The 24,656-nt window shown below is 53.7% G+C and overlaps 1 protein-coding gene across 2 annotated transcripts in view; it reads left to right on the top strand.

Annotated features, from left to right (window-relative positions):
- The window catches only part of OPHN1 (oligophrenin 1), a 52,365-nt gene that overhangs the window by 414 nt on the left and 27,295 nt on the right, over nt 1-24,656 (top strand). For both annotated transcript variants that reach the window (XM_066559816.1, XM_066559815.1), the window contains exons 2-4: nt 15,242-15,337; nt 19,228-19,289; nt 20,704-20,775. In XM_066559816.1, coding sequence (XP_066415913.1) covers nt 15,242-15,337; nt 19,228-19,289; nt 20,704-20,775 — 230 coding nt within the window. The remainder of the gene's footprint in view (nt 1-15,241; nt 15,338-19,227; nt 19,290-20,703; nt 20,776-24,656) is intronic.

The following is a 24,656-nucleotide window of genomic DNA, read 5'->3' as shown; positions in this document are numbered from 1 at the left end:
GGGCCGGATCCCCCGTGCCGCTGGGCTGACACCGGCCGAGCCTTGGCAGCATGGATGCGCTGGTTTGGGGCCGGTGGTCCCCGCTCGGGGAAGCTGCTCCGTTACTCCGCATCTCCCGGGTGCGGGGGGAACGGGGCGCGTCCGTCCCCGGCCATCCCGACACCCTGCGGGACCCCCGTGAGACGGAGAGGGGCCCTGCTGGAAATCCTCCCATTGTTGTCGGCGTTCTGTCATCCTTCAAATCGCGGTGAGCGTTTTTCCCAATGAAATGTCGATCTCAGTGTTGACTTTGCGGGAGTCGCCTGTTCAGAAGTGCTGACAGATCAGCAGAGCACCTGGGCCAGGTTGTGTCACCTGAAACCGCCGAGTCCCACGTGTTTGACACTGTCCTTCTGACTGCTTGGATTTGTTTTCCCTCCCCACAGCTGTGGATCCACCTTCGTACCCACCTTCCCTGTGTCGTCTCCCTGGAGTCCACGATCTTAAATTTTCCAATCCAGATGATTCCATGGTTCTCTGCTGTTATCCATGCAGTAGAATCCAGGCCAGCAGAGCATCCATGGGGGCAGTGCAGGGACACAGACAATCCACGCTGGTCACACACGGTTTTCCTGCCAGCTGGTTGGTTTCAGTTGGTGTTAATAGGTTTAGCTGCTGCCCTTTTGTTCAGAATAATTCAGAGCTTCCTTGTTATCGAGGCTGTGGCTGGAATAGCCCGTGTTTGCCCATCTGGAAGCAGCAGAAACAAAAGCTGGTGTGACTGAAACTGCTGACGTCACAGGGCTGTGAGACGTAACGTGAGTACAAAAACTCAAATCTCTGCACAGTCCAGGGCAAAGAAAAACCCCCAACAAAATGGAAATCAGAGGGCAGAGGGATTAAAACAAACCCGCTTGCTAATGGAAATGCTTTTCTTCATCACTTTGTTCAAAACCATTTCCCTTTTCAGTGTTTGTAGTGCACAGGGATGTGAGGGATTTCGCTGGGTCAGCAGACCCGGCCCAGGGAGACTGGCCAGGGAGGAAGGGCAGAAGCAGAAGAAAGCAGAGCACACCCAGACAGCACTGAGAACCCCCAGGGATGAGGATTTCTTGCCTGAAATGCTGTGGGATGTTTTTGTAGCTGATCCAGCAAGCTGCCAGGGAGGTGCTGGGGCCAGTCTTGCCTGGGCTTCCATCAGCTCCCTGTGTTTTGTCAACAAATAACTTACAAAAAATAGATATATCTCTGAATCCTACCCGTGTGGAGCTGTGGGTGGGAACTTGGGGTACTCACTGGGCATGGCCTCACCAGGGCCAGCTGGCAGATCCCAATGTCCAGTGGCACAGCCACGGCTGACAGCCCCTCTGTGCCCCCTGACAGGGTGGGGAGGAGGTGCCCTCAGCTGCTGGGATGCTAAAGTGGTGGTGGTATCATCAGGAGAGTGAGATCCAATGAGGAGAGAGGGTGAAGTACCTGAAGGGGCCTGCAAGAAAGGTGGGGAGGGACTCTGGACAAGGGATGGAGTGACAGGACAATGGGGAATGGCTTCACACTGACAGAGAGCAGAGTTAGATGGGATAATGGGGAGAAATTCTTCCCTGTGAGGGTGGAGAGGCCCTGGCAGAGGTTACCTACAGAAGCTGTAGCTGCCCCATCCCTGGAAGTGTCCAAGGCCAGGTTACCTGAATGAGGGGAGCTCTTTAGGGGGCTTTAAATTCATTTGGCCTTCCATGGATTAAGGGAAACTGGTTCCATTCCCTCCATCCAACTGATGTGTCACCAGCTGGAACAAATAAAATTCCAGGGGTGGAGTTCTAACAGGGGCCTGCAGCCCACCATGTCCTGGGGAGGGTCATCCTGCAGCCACAGCCCCAACAGTGCTGCCTTTGAGTGTGGTATTGACACCCCCCCCCAGCAGCTGAGTAGTCCCAAATACACAGGACACCACAAGGGGACAAAGTATTCAGTATTGCCAAGTGGGGAATTAAACTGACTAAAGCAGAGAATAATGTTGTTCATTTGTAACATTCTTGGGTGTGAAAGCCAATGATAGAAAATAATGCTTTTAGTCAGAAATGGAAATTATTTTGGTGTAAAGTTGGCTGCATCCCTTGTTTTCTGTGCCAGCACTATGGAGAGTCACTGGCAGTGCCAAGTGCTGGTCCCACACGTTGTCCTGGCAGTGCTGAGACACCATGGCCTGTCCCTGGTCTGGCAGGGAGAGGTTCTGGGAGGTGTCTGTCCCATCCCCTTGGGCTGGCCAGGATCAGGGCCTGCGGTGGGCACTGGGGATTCAGCTCTTGTCCATGCCCAGCACTGGTGGGACAGAGGAGCCTTGCTCAGGGCTCTAGGGTGTCAGAAGTTGTGGCTCCATGGCATCACTGTGGCTGTAAGAATGGCTGCTTTACAGCATTTATTTCTGTGCTTCAGTGTGGGTTTCTTTAATCTCTCCTGCTCACTGTGCTCAGCTGTGTGTATGATAATGCAAAACCACCTATTTCCCCTGGTCTTTGATCTTCTCTCCCAATTAAATATCAAATGGAGTTGGAGAAATGTCAGATGGAGACTTTTCTCATTAGTACCTGTGAGTGCTGTGATGGTGAAAATTGTCCTTTGAAGCTTGAAGAGCTGTGAGCTCTCATGCAAATGTTGTGTATGTGGTTTTGCACTTGATTTCTGTCCAGCCTGGAGCTCTGCAGAGTGCCTGGGACTGTACTGGCACTTCCCAGCCTCCCCAGGTACTGTGAGCACTTCATCCTGAAGGATAAAGTGACAAAGGAATGTGCAGGGACTGTGTGAGCTTTTCCCCTTGAATGGGGTTCCTTGGACACCCAGAAAAGGTCCCTCCATCATCATCATCATCATCATCATCATCATCACCATCACCCCTGCAGGTCCTGCTGTGCTGTGTGTGGGAACTGGCGTGTCCCCTCAGGGAGCTCTGGTGTCCCCCAGCATGGCAGACCTGTTCTGGACAGGTTTCTGTGCTCTTGTTGGAAGTGATGCCTGGGGGTTTGATGCTGTGGTGTGTGGGAAGCAGCATGGCATTGGAACAGGTTATTTTAATGGGGTTGAAGCATTGGAACATGTTATTTTAATGGGGTTGAAGCATTGGAACAGGTTATTTTAATGGGATTGAAGCCACCCAGAGTGGCCTGTCTGCCCAGTTCCCCAGAGCCCCATGTCCTGCTTCATGGGAAGGCTGTGGGGCAATGGAATCTGTTCCTGCAGCATGGCACAGCCAGATCCTGGGAACTGTGTCCAAACAGCCCTAAAGCTCCTCTAGCAAATGGGGAAGAGGAAGGAGTTTGTCCCACACCAGGAGAGGCTGCAGCTCTCCAGGCAAGCATCAGCTTTGCTGGGAGGCACAGCTGCAGTGACAATGTCCTGTCCCACAAAGACAGCTCAGCCATGAGGCAGTGAGGAGCAGGGGGAAAATGACTTGCTGGAAAACACATCACTCTCCTCCAGCAATAATGTGATCTCTTCTTGGCTCCTTGCTGGTCTTCCTCATCCCCACTGGGGATTTCAGTCAGTAAGGGCACCAGTAACTTGCTGGTAAATTGTAAAATTGTCTCCTGACTTCCCAGCTCTGTTTTAAATCACACCCATAGCCAGAGCCCAGCTCTCCCTGGGAGCCTCTGCACCCTGCAGGCACCCTCAGCTCAGCTGGGCACAGGGCACCTCTGCAGCCAACAGCTGCTGATGGAGCAGCTCCTGTTCCTGAGCTCCCAGCTCTGAGCACAGGACCAGGGCCCCACTTGGTGCAAATCAAAACCAGACAGGCTTTAACCAGACACTAAAACACAATAGCAGCAAAAGAACAAAAACCCTCCCAAAAGCCAACTCACCCCCAGCGCCAGAGCTGATCCTCAGTGCAGGCAGGAGCAATGAGGGGCCAGCACAGGCTCTACCAGATCCAGCTGTGAGGCAGATCCCAGCCCGTGTTCTGGGGCTCAGGGAGGTGTTTGCTGGGGTTTGCTCCCCCTGGAGCAGCTCTGGCTGGGCAGGCTGGGTTTGCTTTGCCCGTGGCTGTGCCATGATGTTCCCAGGCCTGGCTCCTTGTCCCTTGCTCCCTCCCCTCCCTGCTGCAGTCCTGAGCTCCTGAGCCTCCCCCCTGGCCCCTGCTGGTTCCAGCTGCTCCATCCATGCCCAAATGTACCCAGGGCTTGGTTTGTTTCAGGAAGCCCAGGACAGGGGTGGCTGGCAGCAGCACCAAGGCAGCCCTGTCCCTGCCAGCTCAGGGGCTGGTGGGAGGGCTCTGGACCAGCCTTGGCCCAGCTTACACCAACCAATGTGCAATATGTTGTGATGGCTTTTTCCAGCCCAGATATGCTTCCCAAGGACTCGCCTGCCTACAGCAGCACAAGGGGCCAGGACAAGAGGCAAAATCGTTTTCATGTGTTTAAGGATATTTTTTTCTTGTGCTGCACATGAGCATGCAGGGAGCTTTTCTGCTCCATCCATCTTCTACTGGCTTTTCTGGCTCCTTCCCTGGGAGGATGTGGGTGTTATCCATGTTCTGTGTGTCTCACAGCCCACGGCTCACAGCAGCCCTGCTGCTGACCTAAGAGTTTCCTCTTGAGTCACTGTATGAGGACTCAGCTTTTCTGGCTTTTTGCTTGAGGTATTGTTGGAATATTTTATTCCTAATGCTGTTGGTGGCACACTGATAACTACAGATGTGACATCCCATGCTTGCCCCCAGGCTTTTCTGTCCTGTGGGGTGACAGTGCTGTGTCCGCTCTGTTCTGCCAGACACCTGTGGCACATCCTGGCCATGCTGCATCCTCCTGCCCACACAACGTGGCTCTGGCACTGATCCCTGGCTGCCCAGCCATGGATCTGGGCTGCAGGGAGAGCCTGCAGTGCCAGCTTGGGCCATTCTCCAGGGACAGAGGGGCAGGTGCTGCTGTGGGGGCTGTGAGGCACTGCCTGGCAGGAACACAGAGGTTTGGAGAACTGTGGGCTCATAGAAAAAAACTCTGGTGAGCAATCAGCACTATTTACAGGTACTGAGCACCAAAATGCAGCAGCTTTGGAACTGCTGGAGAAGTTCAGGAGGCAGCAGTTATTTTTCCTTACTCAGCATTAAATGAGTCTTCCAAACACATAAAGCTTCTGTCTGAGGTTCTGACACATGTGAATCAGAAAGCTTCTGGAACCTTGTTGTTTCTGTTCTGTGCATTGTCCACACTGGCCTGTGTTGTGTCTCACAGCTGCTGCATGGGAGCAGTGATCCCAGGCCAGGCTGTTTTCTCCTGGGGCACATTCAAACACAGTCTCTGTGCCCCTTGTCCTTTCCTGTCACCGAATTCTCCGTGCAGGTGAACGTGCAGTCATGAGTTGTTCAAGTGATGATAAGAGCAGCAGAATAGCCTGAGATAAAGTCTATAAATATAAGTGCAGCCCAGAAGTCAGTTGCTCTCTCAGTCTGATCTCACTCCTTGTTAGCCTGTTCCCTCAGCCAAGCCTGATTTTGAAGAGCCTGGGGATGTTTAAAACAAGAATAGATTTTTTAATGTTACTAAACCTTGTAGCTGTGAGGATGGACAAGGGACACTTGTGGACACTTCAAGGATGAACTGGTGACTTGCAGAGCATTGGGGGGGACCCTTTGATGTGGAAATCCAGACCCCCAAGTCCTTGCAAAGTGCCCAGAGTGGGGGTAGCTCTTGGCAAAGCCCCCCTAAGTGTGCAGGTCAGGCTGCCCCAGGGTTGGTCAGGTTGACAGTGCCAAGGAGCCTCCCAGGAGGTGCCAGCTGCTGCAGGACAGGCTGGCATCATTCCCAGCCTGGATCCAGAGGGATGCACATTCCCAGCCTGGATCCGGAGGGATGTGCATTCCCAGCCTGGATCCGGAGGGATGCGCATTCCCAGCCTGGATCCGGAGGGATGAGCATTCCCCAGCCTGGATCCAGAGGGATGAGCATTCCCAGCCTGGATCCGGAGGGATGTGCATTCCCAGCCTGGATCCAGAGGGATGCACATTCCCAGCCTGGATCCGGAGGGATGAGCATTCCCAGCCTGGATCCGGAGGATGCCCATTCCCAGCCTGGATCCGGAGGGATGCACATTCCCAGCCTGGATCCGGAGGGATGCACATTCCCCAGCCTGGATCCAGAGGGATGCACGTTCCCCAGCCTGGATCCGGAGGATGCCCATTCCCAGCCTGGATCCGGAGGGATGCCCATTCCCAGCCTGGATCCGGAGGGATGCGCGTCCCTCCCCGCCCCGATTCGCTGCTGAGCCGCCCTGGTGGCTCAGGGATTTTTCCCTCCCTGGCTGTGCTGTGTGACTCAGCTGGCCCTTGCCCAGCCCCGCTGCGCCCTTATCGAGGGAAACTCTGAAATCATCGGGGCTTGGAGCGAGCGAGCGCCCGCCGGAGCCTGCCCTGCCCGCGAAGGGGGGCTGCAGGGAGATGCGGATCATGAGACGTCTCCGTGGGGATTGCTCGTGCTCTGCCCCGGATAAGAGTCCGTTGTTTTCATGTTTGTTTTCCCCGTGTCCGTCCTGCCTGTGCAGCGGGGAGCCGCGGATTTGGAGCACACCCTCTCTGCTGCTCACGCCAGAGCTCCGTGCCAGGAGCCTGCTCGGGGAGCTGGGGCTCTGGCTGGTGTGGCTGTGCTCACAGGGGTCCCAGGACGAGGGAAGAGACGTTGACTCCATGTTTCAAAAGGCTGATTTATTATTTTATGATATATATTAATATATATTAAGAAAATTATATATTAAAACTATGTATTATATTAAAATTATATATATTAAGTTATATGCATATTAAAATTATATATTAAAACTATACTAAAAGAATAGAAGAAAGGATTTCACTAGAAAGCTAGAAAAATAGAAAGAATAGAATAGAAGAATAGAATGGAATAGAAAAGAATAGAATAAAATGAATAACAAAAGCTCGTGACTCTCAGAGAGTCTGAGCCAGCTAACTGTGATTTGCCATTAATTAGAAACAACCAACATAAACCGATCAAAGATGCACCTGTTGCATTCCAGAGCAGCAGATAATTATTGTTTTTCTTTTCTTCTGAAGCTTCTCAGCTTCTCAAGAGAAAAATCCTGGCAGAGGGATTTTTCAGAAAATATCATAGTGACAGCCTGGAGCACTGCAGGGATCCCTGCTGCTCCTCTGATGCCCTGGGAAAGCGGCTGCTGCCCCTCCCTGACAGCTCACTCCTCCCAAGGGAGGGCAAAATCCATTTGTTTTCCATGGCTCAGCTTCGTGTATTTTTATTTTTATATTTCAAAGAGCCTGTTCTTCATTCCCCAGCCTGAGGACCTGTCCCCAGGCTGGCATTCTGAAGGTGGTGACTGCCTTCTATGAGAGAGTGATGTCCCACATCAGGTGTATAAATAGGTGCAGCAGCCAGAGCCACCTGCCAGCCTCACCCTGCTTCCAGCTGGCTGCCTGCTTGGCTTCCAGCCCCAAAGTGTCACCCGGTGCTGCCATGCCATCCCCGGGGCTCACCTGGCAGCACCATCCCCACCCAGCACTCACCTGGCCATCCCTGCTGCACCCAGCAGCCTCTGTGTTGGAAGTCCTCAGGAAAGCTGAGAGTGCTGCCACCCTTGGAGCCTCCCCTGCGGGGTTTGGGAGCTGCTGACTGCCCAGATCAGGAGCTGCCACCACTTCCAGCAGCTGCACCAGTCCACAGAGCCGGGCGCTGTCCCCCAGGTGTGGCTGTCCCTCCTACACCCGGGTTCACTGTGCCCCAGGGCAGTGCTGAGCAATCCCCTGCTGTGCTGACACTCGATTGGGACACCAGCTCGTCTGAAATTCCTGCAGGTGTGGCAGCACCAGCCCCGTGGTTGGGCTTGGTCTGTGGTGAACCAAACAACTGTGACACTGTTGTTCTTTTGTGACTCTCCTCTGCCTCTGCAACCCCAGCAGCGTTTGTTTAAAAAACAGTTGCATTATTTCTTACTGCACTTTTGCTGATTTCTAAGGCAGCTCATCTTTTCTTAACTTCCATTTCAGTTGGCCACGTGTTCTGGGCTGGCTGCCCTGTGTCTCTTCCCAGTTTTGCTGAAGCAACTCCTCCAGCTTTGCAGGGCTGCAAGGTTGATTTGAAAGGCCAGCAAAATGACAAAGGGGAAAAAACTAATCTCTGAGAAGCTCAGGCTTCCAAAGTGCAGTTTCACCCATGGCTCATCCTGAGGAGCACTAAGGGAAGTGCTGATGCCAGCAGGAGTTTTTGCTGCTGTGGTAAGAGCAGCAGTGCCCTGGCTGAGCTGGGCCAGGCAGGAGGCTGTGCTGCAGCGTCCTGTGCTGCCCTTGTGTTGCAGAAGCAAAAATCATTGAAAAAAAATTCATCCAGCACACTGTCCCTTATAAAAATATTAAACATACAGCCTGAAGTGCTGCTCTCTGGGAAACCAGTACAAGCCAGTGAGTGTCACTGGGAGAATGCTGTGCTCTGTGTTTTTCTTTGAAATTCTGAAGGCATCATCTGCTGCATGATTCTCTTCCTGATGAATGGATCTGTCACTGTGGAGGTCTTGGGAAGAAGATGCAGGATAATTTAATCCAAGGGAAGGTGAGAGTGCATCCTTATCCCAGAAGCTGTATCCCACATCACTCCCTCCCAGTTTTCTCCAAAACAGACCAATATGCCCCAAAACTTTGTTGTCCTTCCAGTCTTGCTTGGTTGCTTTGTGTTTTGGTTGGGGTTTTGGGCTGATATGTTGCCAAACTCCCAAGCTATGGGTGAGGAGACCCATGATCTCCTTGTGCTCCAGGCATCCAGGAAAGAGCCCCTCTGTGTGTTTAACTGCCTTGAGCTTCGAGGTGTAGCCTCATAACCTTTGCCAGCTCATCTGAAGCATGGCAGGTTCTGCAGAGCCGGTTTCCTTCAGGCAATAAGGGAGATAAAGCAGGCGTGAGAATTATGTGATGAGTGTGAACCCTTGCTGTCTGGGTCCTTGGGTATTTAATTTAACAGTAAATAAGAAAATAAGCCTGTCAAGCTCGTTTGGGCACTTCCCACAAGGCTGGCTTGGCAAGGAGAAGAATTTATGAGAATAAAAGATTGAAGTTTAGGACAGGAAACAGAAACTGTGGAGAGTGGGAGGGGGATTGAAGATTGAAGATTGAAGTTTAGGACAGGAAACAGAAACTGTGAGTGGAGGTGATGGTCCAGAGGGCAGGTAACCAACTAGCAGAGCAAAAGGTCAGGGAGAGATACTGAGAAATGTCCTTTTACTGGGAGTACAGCCCTGCTCTAATGCCTGGAGCCTGGGCTGCACTGGCTGTGTAAGGGAAGCAGCAGCTTATGAACAGCTCAGTCAATGAAGGGAGAGGTAAATGTGTGACAGTGTGAAACATCCAGTCAATTCCTTCACAAGAGATTTGTAAAGCACAGCTAAATATAGCAAGTTATTTTTAGCACTTCATGCTAGCCACTTACTCCTGGCAAGTGGAAAACCCGTGTCAGTGTGGGGAAAATGGCCTTTGTCCAATGTGTCAGGATTTCTGAGTCCCCACAGAGCCTTCAGGGGCACTTGCGGACGGCTGGCCCTGGGTCACTGCCAAGCACTGCCTGTCCTGGGCCACTCTGTGATCCCTGGTGGTGAGCATCTCTCCTCTGGGCTGCATTCCTTCCTTGCCGGATCCTGTGTGGATTTGGGACTACCTAAAAGGCTAACTGGAAGGTTATGTTTGTATCCTCATCTGAGAAAATTAGCATGTTTCTGTGTTTGAGCAGCTGTGGAGTGTTTGGGAGTGTTCCATGAGTCAGGGCTCCTTACTCCTGATCCTGATGGTACATCTGGGCTCAGAGGGGGAGCTCATGGCTTTCCAGGCTGAGGTTTTTTTTTGTGGGACAGAGACTGGGGGGCTTCATGCAGGTGGTACACACAGTGCAAATCCAATACCTTGGAGCAGAGTCTGGCCCCTTGGCCACTTTCTTTGTGTGCTGGCTCCTAAAACTCTGCTGCAAGGACAGAGAATTCCCTGGAAGCAGTGGGTTGGGTATTGTGTCCAGAACCTCCTCCTCAGGTGATGGTGATCAGCTCTCTCTCTTTAGTGATGCAACTCCCTGGGGAATTCTTTGGCGGGAGTTGGTAACAATGGGCACATTATTGTCTCCTTAGGAATCATGGCCATCTCTCTGCATGCTGGGAGAAGTGGAATTTCTCATGCTGTATGTGTGCTGTGCACAGCTCTCCACCAAGGAGGAGAAAATCATCCGTAGGGACCATTGGTAGGAGATGTAGGTGTGACCTCAGCTGCTGTGTGTCAGGGTCTTGCAACGATTCCCTGACAAAAATGTATTTCCAGGTGTGAGATCCCAACCCAAAAATTTCCATGTCTTAAAATGCCCTTGTTTAAGGGCAGAGTGAACTTTTATTGTCTTTTGTTTGCTTGTTTGAAAGGAAAGTGTGTGGCCAGCTTTGATAGTTTTGTTTTCAAGCTGGAGAAGAAGAAAGCAAAATGCAAAGATGGAGCTCCTGCTTAGCTTTGCTCTGGTTATTTGCACTGCCACGATCAAACCCAGGCTGTGTTTTTCCTGTTGATTCCGTATGGGTTTTATTCATGGCTTGCTGAAGCTGTGACTGAGTTGCCCTGGCACTGCAATCTGTGGGTTGGGCACGTGCAGAACCTCAGGAATTGCCTTTCCCCCCATGGAAATCTCTGCTGGCTGCTCTTCCCCGAGCTGTCCATGTGTAGGTGCAGGCAGGGAGGACCCGTGAAAGTCACTTCCCACCTTCCAGTGTGGGCTGGGACATCCTGTCCCTTCCTAGGAACAGGGCAGGGATGCTGCAGCCCCACCACTGCTCAGCTGTTCCTGCCTTCAGCTGGATCAGATTAAACTCAGGACTGCCTTTGCATTGAAAGTGTCATGGCCAATGATTGCAAAGATGATGAGCTTGAGGGGCAGTATTTTTATTTTGTTTTTTCCTCCTTAATTTGCTCCCTGGGAGCAGCGTGTGGGGATGGGGATTAGCCAAAGGGCTGCTGAGCCCACTGCTTGCTCTGCCCCTGAGCTTCTGGAGGAGCAGCAATTCCCACCTGGCTGTTTCCTAGGAAGAAGCAGAGTGATGCTGTATACCAGCTGCTGCACAGAGTGTCATCTAAACAAGGGCTATTGGGGTGTGGGCAACAGGGGTGAGGGTGCTGGCAGCCTGGCCCTGACCAGTGATGTGATGTGTACCCTCCACACCCACTCTCCTGCACAGCTAGAGATGTCCTGTTGGTTTTCAAAGTGTTTATTTCTAAAAACAGGCTGTTTTTTGCCCCTATATCACACCCAATGTCCCATTGTGTCCCTGTGGTGTTAAATGAGGCAGCCCAGGCAGGGCCCTCCTGTCCTGGCTCAGGATCCTGCTGGTCCCCGTAGCTGTCACCGCTTGGTTGTCACAGCCACTTCCATTTCCATGTGCTCAGGGGCATGGTTTCCTCTCTTGGGAACAGAGGACCATTGCAGTCACACAGGCTGTGACCTGGGTTGCAATTAGTAAAGCTAATTAAGGATATGCACCTGTGACACCTTGAGCATTGCAGACCCTCAAGCAGCACCTTTGTGCCCCATTCTCTGTCTGTGTCTGCTCACCCTGTTCCCTCAGGGTTCTTTTCTGTGGTGATGGTTTCCTTCTGGTTTAAATTCTAAGCATTGGAGGAAGAAGCAGCAGCACAGCCTGGTTTGGGGCTCTGCTTGTGTTTGTGTTTTGTCAGAAACCTGTGGCTTTTGCAGCGGTAGCAGCACATTTTTGTTTGTGGTTTTTGGTTACCTGTGGTTGCTGTCAAAGGTTGAAGTGAGAATCATAGGTCCTTACTGAACAAGCTGTGAGGCACATCCTTCCAGAGCTGCTGGCTCTGCAGGTGTGTTTATTCACACATAAATACAGCCCTGAGCTCTGTGTGTGCCTCCTGAGGCTGGCATGGCTGGCACTGGTGCTCCCTGCTCCTGCCCTGCAGCCTTGCTGGGGTCACTCTCTGCAGGGATGGAACTTCATTTTGACTAGGAGAGTAAATGATTGTAACCACAAATGGTGATATTTGGCATTGCTTCCTGATGCTGGAAGGGAGAGGAGTCCTTGAGGACTCCTGATGAAATTCATTTTGGTGTGTTTCCATGGAAACAGGCTGAGCAGGCAGGGTCTGTGGGGTAGTGCTGGGCCTTGGTGTGCTGTTTGCAGGGATATTCCAGCTTGGAGCATGGCACTGTTCCTTGATCCTTGGGTCTGGTGCTGGGGGAGCAGGACAGGCCCTGCAGCTGCCTCTCCCTCCTGCCAGGCTCTGGGGGTGCAGGGCAGCAGCCTTTGGCAACTGAGTGCTTGTAGGGGGGAAAACATTTCCAACAGTTAAAACAAGGGAGAATACAGACTTATCTCTCCCAATGTGGGATGGAGCCCCGTTTTTCCACAGCAAATCTTTTCCTGCTGGCTCCTTCCTGTGGTCAAGCCTCTTTCCTGTGGCCATGGCTTATCCCTTTCTCCCCAGCCCCCCTGCCCTGCCTGATGAGGTGTCACCACTGTCACCACTGCCATTTGAGTGCCACCGAGGGAAGGGGCAACGTCCCACTGAGTGTCTCTGAGCACTGACACCAATTCTCTGCCTCAGGGACTGGTGATGAGCCCTGCAGGGACACAGCCCCCATCCTCTGGTACCCATGGTCAGTGAGCCCTGTGCTGTGTCCCACTCACACCCCAGGGCTGTGGCAGTGCCAGCAGTCTGAGCCCTGTGCTGTGTCCCACTCACACCCCAGGGCTGTGGCAGTGCCAGCAGTCAGTGAGCCCTGTGCTGTGTCCCACTCACACCCCAGGGCTGTGGCAGTGCCAGCAGTCTGAGCCCTGTGCTGTGTCCCACTCACACCCCAGGGCTGTGGCAGTGCCAGCAGTCATTGAGCCCTGTGCTGTGTCCCACTCACACCCCAGGGCTGTGGCAGTGCCAGCAGTCATTGAGCCCTGTGCTGTGTCCCTGTCACCCCCATGGCTGTGGCAGTGCCAGCAGTCTGAGCCCTGTGCTGTGTCCCACTCACACCCCAGGGCTGTGGCAGTGCTGCAGCAGCAGCAATGCTGCCCTGTGCATGCACACAGGAGCTCTGTCAGGAGCCAGTGTTCAGCCAAGGCTCACTACGTGTGGGAGTCGAGCTGGGTTGGTCTGGAGAAGCCTGGTTTCCATTAGGAGCTGCTCCAGAGCCTGCCAAGCACGCAGGGTACGGGCTCACAGCCCCCTCCCTCCCTCCCTCCTTCCCCCCTGGGCTGACAGGGACACACAGCACATGGAGACCCTCTGTCCCTGCCAGGTACCACCCCTGGGACCTGTGTGTGCTGCAGGGTACACTGGACCTGTGGTGCCTTGTCACCTGCCCCCAGCCAGCACCCATGGAGGGGACAGACAGACAGACAGACAGAGAGATGGGGGTGCTGCTGCTTTCAGAGGGGCTCAAGGACACGCACTGGGCTGGGAGGGGTGTTGGGAGGGAGGGATTGAAGATCACATGTGAGCAGCAGCAGGGGAGGGGCTGGATGGGGCCACAGCAGCGTCAGGGACAGTGATGGTGACGGGGATTTGCAGGGCATGAACAAAGATTCCCCTGAGCAAGGGCTGAATGAGCCTCCAGCCTGGCCTGAGTGAGCACTGGGGCACTGAGGGGGAATTATTTGCTGAGGTTTTCCATCAAGTCAATGACATCGTTCTGTAAGAGTTCACCCATTTACGTGCTCCAGCCCCTGGCAGCTGGGGCTAAATAGCGACATTCAGGCCTGAATCTGCCCATTCAGGAGCCAAGGTTTGACCCATCGAGGGAGCTGCTGAACGAGGCCTTTGAGGGAGAAGCAGGGACTGCACTCTGAGCCTGCACTGGGGACCCAGCAGTGCCCCCACCCCTGCCTGCCCAGGGACCTTGGGGAGGGTCAGGAGCTCCTGACCTGGGGACAGGGGAAGCAGGGCAGTCTGGGGACCTGCCAGGGTCCAGACCACTTGATTTCTTTTCCTCAACATTCATTTCAATGTTGTCCAACTTTTCTCTCCCCTTCACAGCAGCATTTCAGAGCATCCCATGATTGCCACCATAGTAGTAAGTTTTATTTTCAAATCAAAAAAACCCATCCATGTGCACCAAGTTCCTGTATACAGCAATCATGGTGCTGGCTTGGCAAAGCAGTGGTAGGAGCTGGTTGCCCATAAGGTCTGTGCTGTCACATCTTCCCCACTTGTAATTTCATGAATTTCTGAAAGTGCCATCTCTGTGCACTGCCACAAAGGAGTCCAGCCTGGGACTGTGCCCATAGCTGGAGTCCCAAATTAGGGGAAGCAGCAATGTAAATCACAGGCTAACATTATTCCTTTGCTTTTCGTTTTGTTGCCTGCACGCTCCTCTCTGAGGTCAGGCAAGTGCAGCCTCCTTCTGTTTGTCTCTCAGGAATTGTTGTAGCTTTGTGCAGGATGATGTGGTCGATGCAGTGAGTGTGCTGTCCCTGCTGGCCCTGGGTCAGGCTCTGTGCTGGTGTCACTGTCACGTCCCAGGGCCCCTCTGCCAATGCCAGCAGACGCCGTCCAGACACGTCCTGCAGCCACACAGGGTGCAAAGAAACAAAGCATCCTTTGGGCCAGAAACCTCTCTGGAAGGTCCAAAAATAATTTGGACTGAGCCACAGGAAACATCAGGCAATTTCTTTGCTTCCAGCCCCGACTGTTCCTCACCAGCAGGAGCAGCAGGTCCCAGGGCCATCTGTGGGTGCCCCTGGCTCAGCTGTGTGCTCTGTGGCACTGTCCTTCCCTCAGGGGCTGTCTGTGTCCATGACCCCACAGAGGAACAGTTATTTTTAGTCCTGCCTTTTCCCTCACATTTATTTTCTGACTCTACAGATTTTTCTCTCATATTATGAAACGATTTCTGTGAACAGTGGCCAGCCTGTCCAACAGCCCCTGTGCTCCAAGGAGCTGTGCTAGTGCACACAGAGCCCTGGAGTATCTCCTGAAGGTTTTCCTGCAGGGAAGTGTCCCTTCCTGTCTGTAGCTGGACACAAGGCCATTGATCAGTTGTTGTACTGTGTGGTGCATCCATTAGTGCTGCAGAAGCTTTTTCAGAGCGAGAAAAAACCCAAATCCAATTCTCTCTGCAGCCTCTGAGGGTTATTAATGCTGCAGCATTTTCTGCAGTGCTGAAATTCCCAATGCCTGTGGATTTTCATAACCACCCTCCTCTGGTCTTGTTCCATTCAGGATAAATTCCTAGGACATGCAGCCTCTGTAGAACAATTGCAGAAACCCACAGCTGATTGCTCTGTCCTTTTCCAGGATACTCCTCAGCAGTGCAGAAGTTCTCCCAGACTCTGCAGTCCTTCCAGTTCGACTTCATTGGTGACACACTGACGGATGATGAGATCAATATTGGTGAGTTCTGTGCTTTTTGAAGCTGACTTCCAGTAATTGGAACAGTCTCCCTCTCTAGGAATTAGCCTGCCTGATGGTTTTTAAGCAGCCTCAGGAGCCGGGTTCCAGGCAGCTCTTCCACAGCTTATTTTCTGAAGTTGAACAGTCACGGGTCGAGTTTCACATTCCCAATTCAGCGGATAATTTGCAGAGGTTTTCCATGGCTCCAGGCCTGCTTCATGCTTCCAGGTGCTGGGGAGGAGGCAGTGTGGTGCTGACCTCCCAGCCAGCCCCTCTTCTCAGAGCTCTGGGAGCCCAGCTCTGGGTGCTGCTCCCAGAGCTGCCTTTGCTGTGCTGGAACAAACTGCCCCACGCTGCCCTGCAAGGGCACCGGGCTGCAAACTGCTGGGAAAAAGGGCTGCTGGATGTGTCTCAAATGGAAAACAATGGCCATCTGTGCCCTGGGCAGCCTTGCAGGGCTGCTGCCTGCACATCTGCTTGGGGATTAGTGATCCTGGAGCTGGGTTACATCCCTGCCCTCCCCCAGCTCAGCTCTGGGAGTCACTCAGCATCCACAGCCCGGGGGCCTTAATGCCCCAAACCCTGCACGTTTCACGTGAATGGTGAGTGGACTCTGTGGGGGTGACAGAGGGCTGCAGGAGGGACAGCAGAGCATCCTCAGCCTCCAAGGTTCTCACCCTGCCCCATCAGACAAAACACTTGGGCCACCTGCCTGGGCTGAGGAGCTGGGGCTGCCCATGGGCTCACAGGGCATTTTCCAGGCAGGAGAATTCACAGAGCATTCATGGGGTGGGGCACAAGGCACAGGGTCTTTTCCAGGCTGCTCCCAAGGGCTGCACATAGGGGAAAAAAAGAAAACCAGCTTTTGTCAGGCAGTGGTTGCAGAGTGGCAGCAGTGTGACATTGCTGGTGTCAGATCTCTCAGCTGCTGTCAGAAGGGGAAGGAAGTAGAGCCTGTTCCTTGGGCTGTTGTATTTAAAGCCACGTTAAGCAGACTGCAGCCTGCCCCTCCAAGGCTTGTTTCCTTTATGGAAAGTGTCTGGGTGAAACCCACTGGAAATGAGTCAGCCTCCAAATGTAATGGCAGCAGAGGTCTGAGCTTCCAAACACACACAGGTCAGGGAGGGGGGAACTCTGCCATGTAGATGCCCCTCCTGGGAGCTGAGGGGTCTGAGGCAAACAGCCATGCAAGGAAAGGAGTGTCCCTCCTCTTGGCTGGAAGGAACAAAGCTCCAACAACCAAGCAAGGCTGCTGGGAATGACAGAGGTTGAATAAAGGGAGTGTAGGATGGGGGAGAGCAAGAGAGCAGATGTAAAACACTCCATGGTGAAAGGAGCATGTTTCCTTTCAGTTTTGCTGGGGAGTATTTGTTTTGCTTTTTCAAGAAGAGGTCCCCAGCTTGCCTGTGAAGAAGCCTGGGCTGTGTTCCTCCTCTCACCCAGGCCCTGGTGTGCCTGCAGGGGTTGAGGCTTCCTTATTCCTGACACAGCACTGGGGCGTTGACGTCTCCGTAGCAGCTTCCATCTGCCAGGGTGCCAGGGGTCTGCGTGGGAGTGCAGAGCTCATTTCATGTGCAGGGTATGGGAGTGGAGCAGAACACTTACAGGCACTTCTTACGCACTGCAAGAGAACATGTTTGGGTTGTAAAGAGAGCTAAAGTCACACTGCTCTCTCCTTGTGTGGGCACAGAGCAGCCAGGCAGGCGAGCGGGTGGCAGTGGGGACACTGCAGGTGGCAGTCAGAACACTGGGCTGATGTTGTCTGTTGTGAGCAGCACTTTCCCCATGGGATGTGAAAGGCCATGGATGCACCTGTGTCACCCCACAGCTGCAGCCCCTCCTGTGCTCCCTCCTGCAGCTCCTCCACTGTCACCTCACAGGACCCAAATCAGCAGCTCCTGCAGAGATGGAGGGGGCAGTGAGATGGGGTGGCATGTTCTTCCCTCCCAGGCACAGGAACCTGGAATCCTGTAAGGACCTTCCTGGAATGCTTCTGGCTGCTCAGCAGAGTCGCTCTGGCATTTCCAGGTGTCAGTTCCCAGCTGTGGCTGGGCAGGCTGTAGCTGCTGGTGACCCCCCTGCTCCACACTGCCCTGATGGGCTGGCAAATTCTGACCCAGGCCAGTAGCACAGATCCACCCCAGGCACTGCTAGGCTGGCAGCAGGATCTGAGCCTTGTGTGTGGTGCAGGGTCAACAGTGGGCTGTTCTGTGACTGGAGCCAGGAAACATGTTCCTGGGCTCTTCCTGTAGATCAAAAGGAAAAAATGGCTGGGGAACATTTTAGGCACTGACATATTTCCCTGTAAGTTTGGGGCTGGATTTTTAATCCCTGTGATAATTCTTTTCCTGGCTCAGGCCCCTGGTGTGCATGCACTCCACCATCCTGGGGAGCCACAGTGACAGCCACGTGTGGCCCTGGGTGTGAGCACCATGAGCTGTAGGGCCATTGCATTGCTGGGTGCTGGAGCCCTCAGTGGAGGAGAGCTCAGAAGCTCCTGACTCATCAGGAAGGTCTGTTGTGCCACTGCAGCTGAGGGCCCATGGCACAAGGCTGCAGTTTTTCCCTTTTGTGTGTCTCAGCAGCTGCAGAATGAATCCTTACACTGGATTTTAGGACAGGTACCTCTCCCAAGGTGCTGCTGTGATTGAGGGGAGAGGACTCTCAGCTTGCCCAGGGAGCACAGGAGCACCTTCTCCCTGACCTGTGAGACAAGCTAATCCTGTGCCTGCATTCATTGCTGTACAGCTGCTGTGCCCCCTCGTGTGCTGCCCTGCCCAGCCCAGCCCAGCAGGGAGGGAGGGTCTGAACTGCAGAGCTCTGGGGTCTGACAGAGCCACTCTGGGATGTTCCCACCAGGACAAGAGGGAGCCTGGGACCCACCAGACCTGTCCCACGCTGTGCTGAGCAGGCTGGAACTGTGGGAAACTTTCCCAGCTAACTCCCAGGTAGTTCCCAGGTACACTGGGGTGATCAGGTTGTTCCCCCAGGCAGCCAGCACACAGCCACAGTACCTGCATGGGCAGGTGTTTGCTCAGCCTTGCCTTGCAGCCCAGAGAGAGGGGAGTTTGGCTTGGCACTGTCAGTGCTCTGCTGCTGAGGGGTTTCCTCCCCTGGAACAAATTCAGCCCCTTCCCAAGTTCTCCTTTGATGGGCAGGGAGAGGGGCTGCATGTTCCCCCTTGGTGTGGGGTCAGCTGCTCCCACCTAGTCTTTTATCTCCCCAGGTTGAATTATTCTTATTTCAGTTTGTTAAAGGAAAGGTTTAATGCCAGTTTTATTGTAGTTGGACTCCAACTGTTTATCAATGAGATCTTTTTGTTTCACTGCTGGCATTTTGGGGAGTGGTGTCAGTGTCTGTGACCACGTCTACACCTGCTGCCTTTCCTCCTGTACATGGACTTTGTGCCTCCTGGTGCAGTACGTGATCTTTGTCATTCCAGGCCATTTTTATTTGACACACTTGTCCTGGTCCTGGCAAGCCCCTGCAGCTCTTCCTGTGACAGAGGTGGCACCTACAGCTCATCCTGGTGCTGATGGCAGCTGTCTGGGCAGGCCAGGCACCCCTGTCCTGCCCAGACACAGTTCCTAATAAAAGCTAATTAACATCCTCTTATCTTCCCAGGGACTTCACTCCTTCATTGCCTGGGCAGGAGACCCTCCTGTCCCTTGCATACATAAATACCCCTCAAGCCAGCCTGCACCTGCCATTGCCTCACTCAGTTTCTGTCAAAAGGAGCCACCTCTTCTTGGTTTTTTGTCAGCCTTTAGATGACCATGCTGGGGGTGCAGCCAAGTTGGGGTGTCCTGACATGTGTCACACAGGGTGTGACAGTGCCACATCCAGTGCCACATCCCAGCTCCCCTGACCAGCCTCTTCTTTTCTTACAGCCGAGTCCTTTAAGGAGTTTGCAGAGCTGCTGCAAGAAGTGGAGCTGGAGAGGTCCATGATGGTAAGGAGATGGGAGCTGGGCTCTGTCATTCCTGAATGCCAAATCACAGCCACAGCACCATGTGCCTCTGTGTTAGCCTTCTCATCAGAGGGAAGCTGGGAGCACTGGGAACGTGCTCTGTACTCATCTGTCCATGCTCCCTGAGCATGGGCAGGCACAGCAATAGGACTGGGGGGCTGTGGCTCTCCCAGGCAGCTCAGGCAGGCACAGAGCCTCAGGCCCTGCAGCTGGAGGGGCTGCACACTGTGGGGAAACCAAGGGTTAAAGAATCAGAAGTGGTTTTGCTCAGTTTTTGTTGGGTGCAGGAAAGCAGGTGTCCCTGAGCCCATCAGTGCTGGTGCAGCTCCTGCAGTACAATGCACTGCCATCAGCTTCCTGCTGCCATGTGTCCTCAGCTCTCCAGGCTCCTCCAGAGCCAGTGCTGGCTTCCCATTTCACTCCTAATTCCAGGAAAAACATGAAGGTTAGGCTCGGTGGAGAGCGTGCAGCATGCCAGGAATGTGCTGCTTGGCTCTGCCTTCCCCTGCCTCGTGCAGCAGCAGGAGCTCCTGCCAGGCTGGGCCAGAGGGTCCCTGGGCAGGCAAGGAACAGCAGGAAACCAGGAAAGCACTGAGATACTTCTTTATTATGAATTACATCCCAGGTACAGTGGCTCCTTTGGCAGTGGGGGGAGCAGTGGAAGGTGTCTCAGGGGTTATGGGCACTGTCCAATTTTCAAAGTTGGGGTTTTTTCCCCTCTACTTGCAGGATCAATTCTGTTTTACAGCAGCTCCCTCAGGAGGTTTCACACTCACTCACTCACTGTGTTCATCAGATTTAACTTCCCTGAGGGGCTGTGCTGTGTGGTGTCCTGTCCCCTTCTGTCCCCCTCTCCCTTCTCTGGAGGTTGGGGCAGAGCTTGTCAGGGAAGTGGGGATGGGAGCAGACAGCAGGCTGGTCCCAGTGCCAGGCTGGAGCTGGAGCCAGTGATACAAACTGGGATGAGCTCACTTTCATGTGGATTCATGGTAGAGGTGGGCAGAGCACCATCCAGGAAAGATCTCTGAGACATGAGACAGGAGTGGAAGAGACACAGGCAGGCTTTCCCTTTTCCCCAGCTGCTCTGTGACGGATAACCCACTGGCTGAATCTCAAGACAAGGGAACCCCATCCTTTATTTGAGGTGGGGGACACTCCCTGTGACCCACAGGATGTCCCCAAAGCCTCCTGGGATGTGGCTGGGGTTTGCAGTGTGTCACCCATGAGGAAGAGCAGGTACAGATGGTTTAAGTGAATTCACGTACAGAAAGAGAAGAAGTTTCCAGTCAAAAACATTAAAATCTCAGAGCTCTTGGCTTCTAGCCCTGTTCAGCCTCTGTTTAGGAGAAAATTGATCAGCACCCTGCAATTAAAATGCTTTTTCTTTGCACTGTAGGTGCAGAATGCAAGTGATTTGCTGATCAAACCTTTGGAAAACTTCCGGAAGGAGCAGATAGGATTCACCAAGGTAAGGTTTGTTTGTTTGTTTTCAGTGTAAACAGATTTGTTTTCTGTTACTGTCTTTGAATTCAAATTTTTCTCCTGTTGTTGTTAACAAGCAGTTGCTCTACTGCATTCTGACTTCAGGCACTCAGAAACTCCCTGTTCAATGCTGGCTTTCAGCTGCTGGCTGAGGGTTCGTGCTGTGACTTTTAGTCTGATTTTTCAATCTTAAGAGTCTCCAAAATCTTTTCCTGAATTCTCTGGGTTCTCTCCTGGCCTGATTCCAGCACTGCCTCTGTCCTGGGCAAGGAGTGCTTGTTTCAGCCAGGAGATCCTCCTTGCTGCTTTACCCCCTCTCTCCTTTGTTCAGTCAGTGCTATTGAAAAGAAAATACTTTCTGCAGAGAAGTGTGTGGTGGAGTGGGAGGGAGGAAGGGAAGGAGGGAAAACAGGAGAGGCCAGCAAGCAGAACCTGATTATAGTCATAGGGCTTTTGTTATGAAATATTTACATAAAGCATCTAATGAGTCTTTCAGATGGACCAAACTTTTAAAGAAACAAGCTATAAAAAGCAAATTCTGCACATGTGGAGCACAAAAGATCATTTTTCCCTTGTCTGCTATCAAGAAATCCAGGTTCCATGTTACTCAGCAGCAGCTTAAAATGGGGCTGGCTCTGGCCCAGCTCTGAAATGGAGATGTTTTGGAGAACACTTGAGGCTTGGATTCAGCCCAGCCCATCTGGAGGCTTTGACTTTTAATAAATACAGGGTTTGAGAAGAGATACTTGATGGCCCTCCTGCCCTCTGCCATGCCCTGAGGGCTGGTGTGTGGAGCCCTCTGAAGAGCTGCAGCCATGAGCATGGCACAGGTGCTGCCCACAGCCCCTGCTCTCGTGTCATTCAGGCTGGTTTTGTCCCAGAGAGCCCTTAAGGTGTGTAAGGGCCATTCTGCCCCCAGCCCAGAGCGTGCTGTGCCCCGAGAGCTGAGCTGGCTGCACCCACAGGCCTGTGCCCATGTCCTGCTCCCTTTCTTGATGGCAGGCACAGGTCTCAGCAGGGCTGGTGCCACAGCCCCAGCACTGACACGGACTCACCTGGCAGCCTGCAGCCCCTCCTCAGCCCCTGTGCATGAGCAGGGCACTCTGTGTGGAAGCACAGGGTGGTTACAGTGGCAGGACACTGCTCAGAGCAGCTGGAGAGGTGGCAGAGGGCAGGGGGGTGTTGCAGGTGGCTCAGCCATTGGAGTTTGGTTTGGGGTTTTGTTTCTTGTGAGGAGCATGAACTGCAGAGGTGCCAGGGCACTGTGGTGGGAAGAGGGCTGCGCTGTGGCTCCATGCAGGGGCTCACAGGACAGCACCTTGCCCCGTGCCAGGGTCCAGCTGTGCCCATGGTGACAGGGATGCACAGGGAGGTACCCCTGTCCCCAGTGCCACCCCAAAGCCTTGAGAGGGTGTGAGTTTGGGAGCGAGCCCCAGCCGCTCCAGCCTCATGTCCTCAGCTCTGACGCTTCCCTGACAGCAGCCTATGCCACACTGCACCCTCAGGTGTCACCCTGGGCACAGAGCCTTCCTTCACCTGCCAGCCTGACCCACGGCATCTCTGGGTCATCCCCACCCAGCAGCAGGAGGGGTGAAGCACCAGTGAGGCTCCTCATTTGTGCTCTGTCAGTGTGGGTTCCTCCCATCAATGCTGGGCCTGCCATCACCCCATGGACCCTTTCTGATCTGCACATGGGGCAGAGGCCCAGGCCAGGCTGTGGAGCAGCCTGGAGACATGACACAGGGAATTTGTGCCCTCTGCTCAGTTTCCGTATTTTGGCAGCGTCGCCTTCTGTGAGATGTTTTCTGTTCCCTTTGCGAGCTGCTGCAGCCAAATAGGAAGAGCCCTTGAATCGAGGCTTTGTGATGCCTCTGGCTGGAGCACAGCCAGTCTGAGCAGCACATCTGAGTCTGCATTCAGCCGGGAGCAGGGGAGTCTCCTCTGTGCTCGCACACGGGGCAGCCCCGGCTGCGCCGGGACCCCTCCAGCTGCTCCCTCCCGCCACAGCCCCAGGGTCGCTGCTTCCCCTGGGACCTGCTGTCAGTGGGAGTGACCTGCCACAGCACAGATAAAAGGGAGGCTCTGGGACCCCCTGAGCTGACCCATTTCCCAGCTCTGGCACTCAGGGCAGGGGGTGAGTTTGGGAAGGAGCTGGTGCACATGGAGGTCCCATCCCTCCCTCTCCATAGCCCCGGGGCTCAGATCCACGCTGTGGGGCTGGGACCCTTGGGGAAGAAGCTGGCCACACTTACTGAGCTGAGGAGGATTTGAATAGGAAAGTTTAATTCCAGTTTCACTTGGAAGGAGACAGCTTTTTAAAAAAAAAACACAAAGCCAACCAAAAAAATCAGAGAGAAAAGCTTGCTGGGATGTACTGTAAGGGCAGGAGGAATGCTGAATAGCTGCAGTGTTTGTCAAAATTTCTTCCATAGGAGATAATGTATTCCTAAAAGGTCTTAGTAAATTCTGTTATTAATTTCATTAATTATAATTTTAAAAGAAAGGGAGGTTAATAACTTCTACTTGCTTTCATCTCTGGGGGAGCGGGGCCTAAGGAGCATTTGAGAGAAAGCAGTGGGTGAGGGAAAACACCAGGATGAACTGAGTATGCTTTGACAGAACTGCTCTTTCTACACCCCTCAACTTTTTAGAAATCTCTTTCTGAATTAACTGCAGATGCCTTATAAAACTGAGCTGTGATGATCCTGCATCCACTGTTCTTGCACCCAGACCCCTCAGGTGTGCATGGAGGTGGGGGCTCCCAGCAGGAAAAGTGTGTTTAATTCCTTAGGGAGAGGAAAAGTGGCCCGTGAGCTGGGCTTCTCACCTGCCACTCACCCCACCTCCCTGAAAATGGGAATTTCAGAGGATCCTAATTAGCAACTAATGATTAAGGGGGAGTTTTGGCAAGTCTGTTTGCCCTTTTCCCCCTGATGAGCTGGACCTGAAGCTGCCAAGGGGCTCCAATGTCACCCCAGTGCTGGTGGCAGTTGGGGTGTGGGCAGGACCTGGCACACACAGAGCAGCCAGAGCTGCTCCTGCATCACCTGCCTCAGCAGGCAGGCAGTGCTGTCCCAGGGGCTGTGCCATTCCTGGGCACAGCAGTGCTTCCAGAGCTCCCAGCACAGGCTGTGCCATTCCTGGGCACAGCAGTGCCTGCCAGAGCTCCCAACATAGGGCTGTGCCATTCCTGGGCACAGCAGTGCCTGCCAGAGCTCCCAGCACAGGCTGTGCCATTCCTGGGCACAGCAGTGCTTCCAGAGCTCCCAGCACAGGCTGTGCCATTCCTGGGCACAGCAGTGCCTGCCAGAGCTCCCAGCATAGGGCTGTGCCATTCCTGGGCACAGCAGTGCTTCCAGAGCTCCCAGCACAGGCTGTGCCATTCCTGGGCACAGCAGTGCCTGCCAGAGCTCCCAGCATAGGGCTGTGCCATTCCTGGGCACAGAAATGCCTGCCAGAGCTCCCAGCACAGGCTGTGCCATTCCTGGGCACAGCAGTGCCTGCCAGAGCTCCCAGCATAGGGCTGTGCCATTCCTGGGCACAGAAATGCCTGCCAGAGCTCCCAGCATAGGGCTGTGCCATTCCTGGGCACAGAAATGCCTGCCAGAGCTCCCAACATAGGGCTGTGCCATTCCTGGGCACAGAAATGCCTGCCAGAGCTCCCAGCACAGGCTGGGCTGTGCCATTCCTGGGCACAGCAGTGCTTCCAGAGCTCCCAGCACAGGCTGGGCTGTGCCATTCCTGGGCACAGCAGTGCCTGCCAGAGCTGCCAGGGTGTTTCAGAGCCCCCTCCTGCCTGCCCTCGGTAGGATCTGCTCGGTGTCTCCCAGTGAGCGATAAACAGAAGGTGGGTGGTGCCTCTTGGCA

This window comes from Molothrus aeneus, chromosome 14 (assembly GCF_037042795.1).
Source record: "Molothrus aeneus isolate 106 chromosome 14, BPBGC_Maene_1.0, whole genome shotgun sequence".
In the NCBI taxonomy this organism is placed as follows: domain Eukaryota; kingdom Metazoa; phylum Chordata; class Aves; order Passeriformes; family Icteridae; genus Molothrus; species Molothrus aeneus.
The sequence above is the reverse complement of the archived record's forward strand: the minus strand, read 5'-3'. Positions and strand labels throughout refer to the sequence as shown.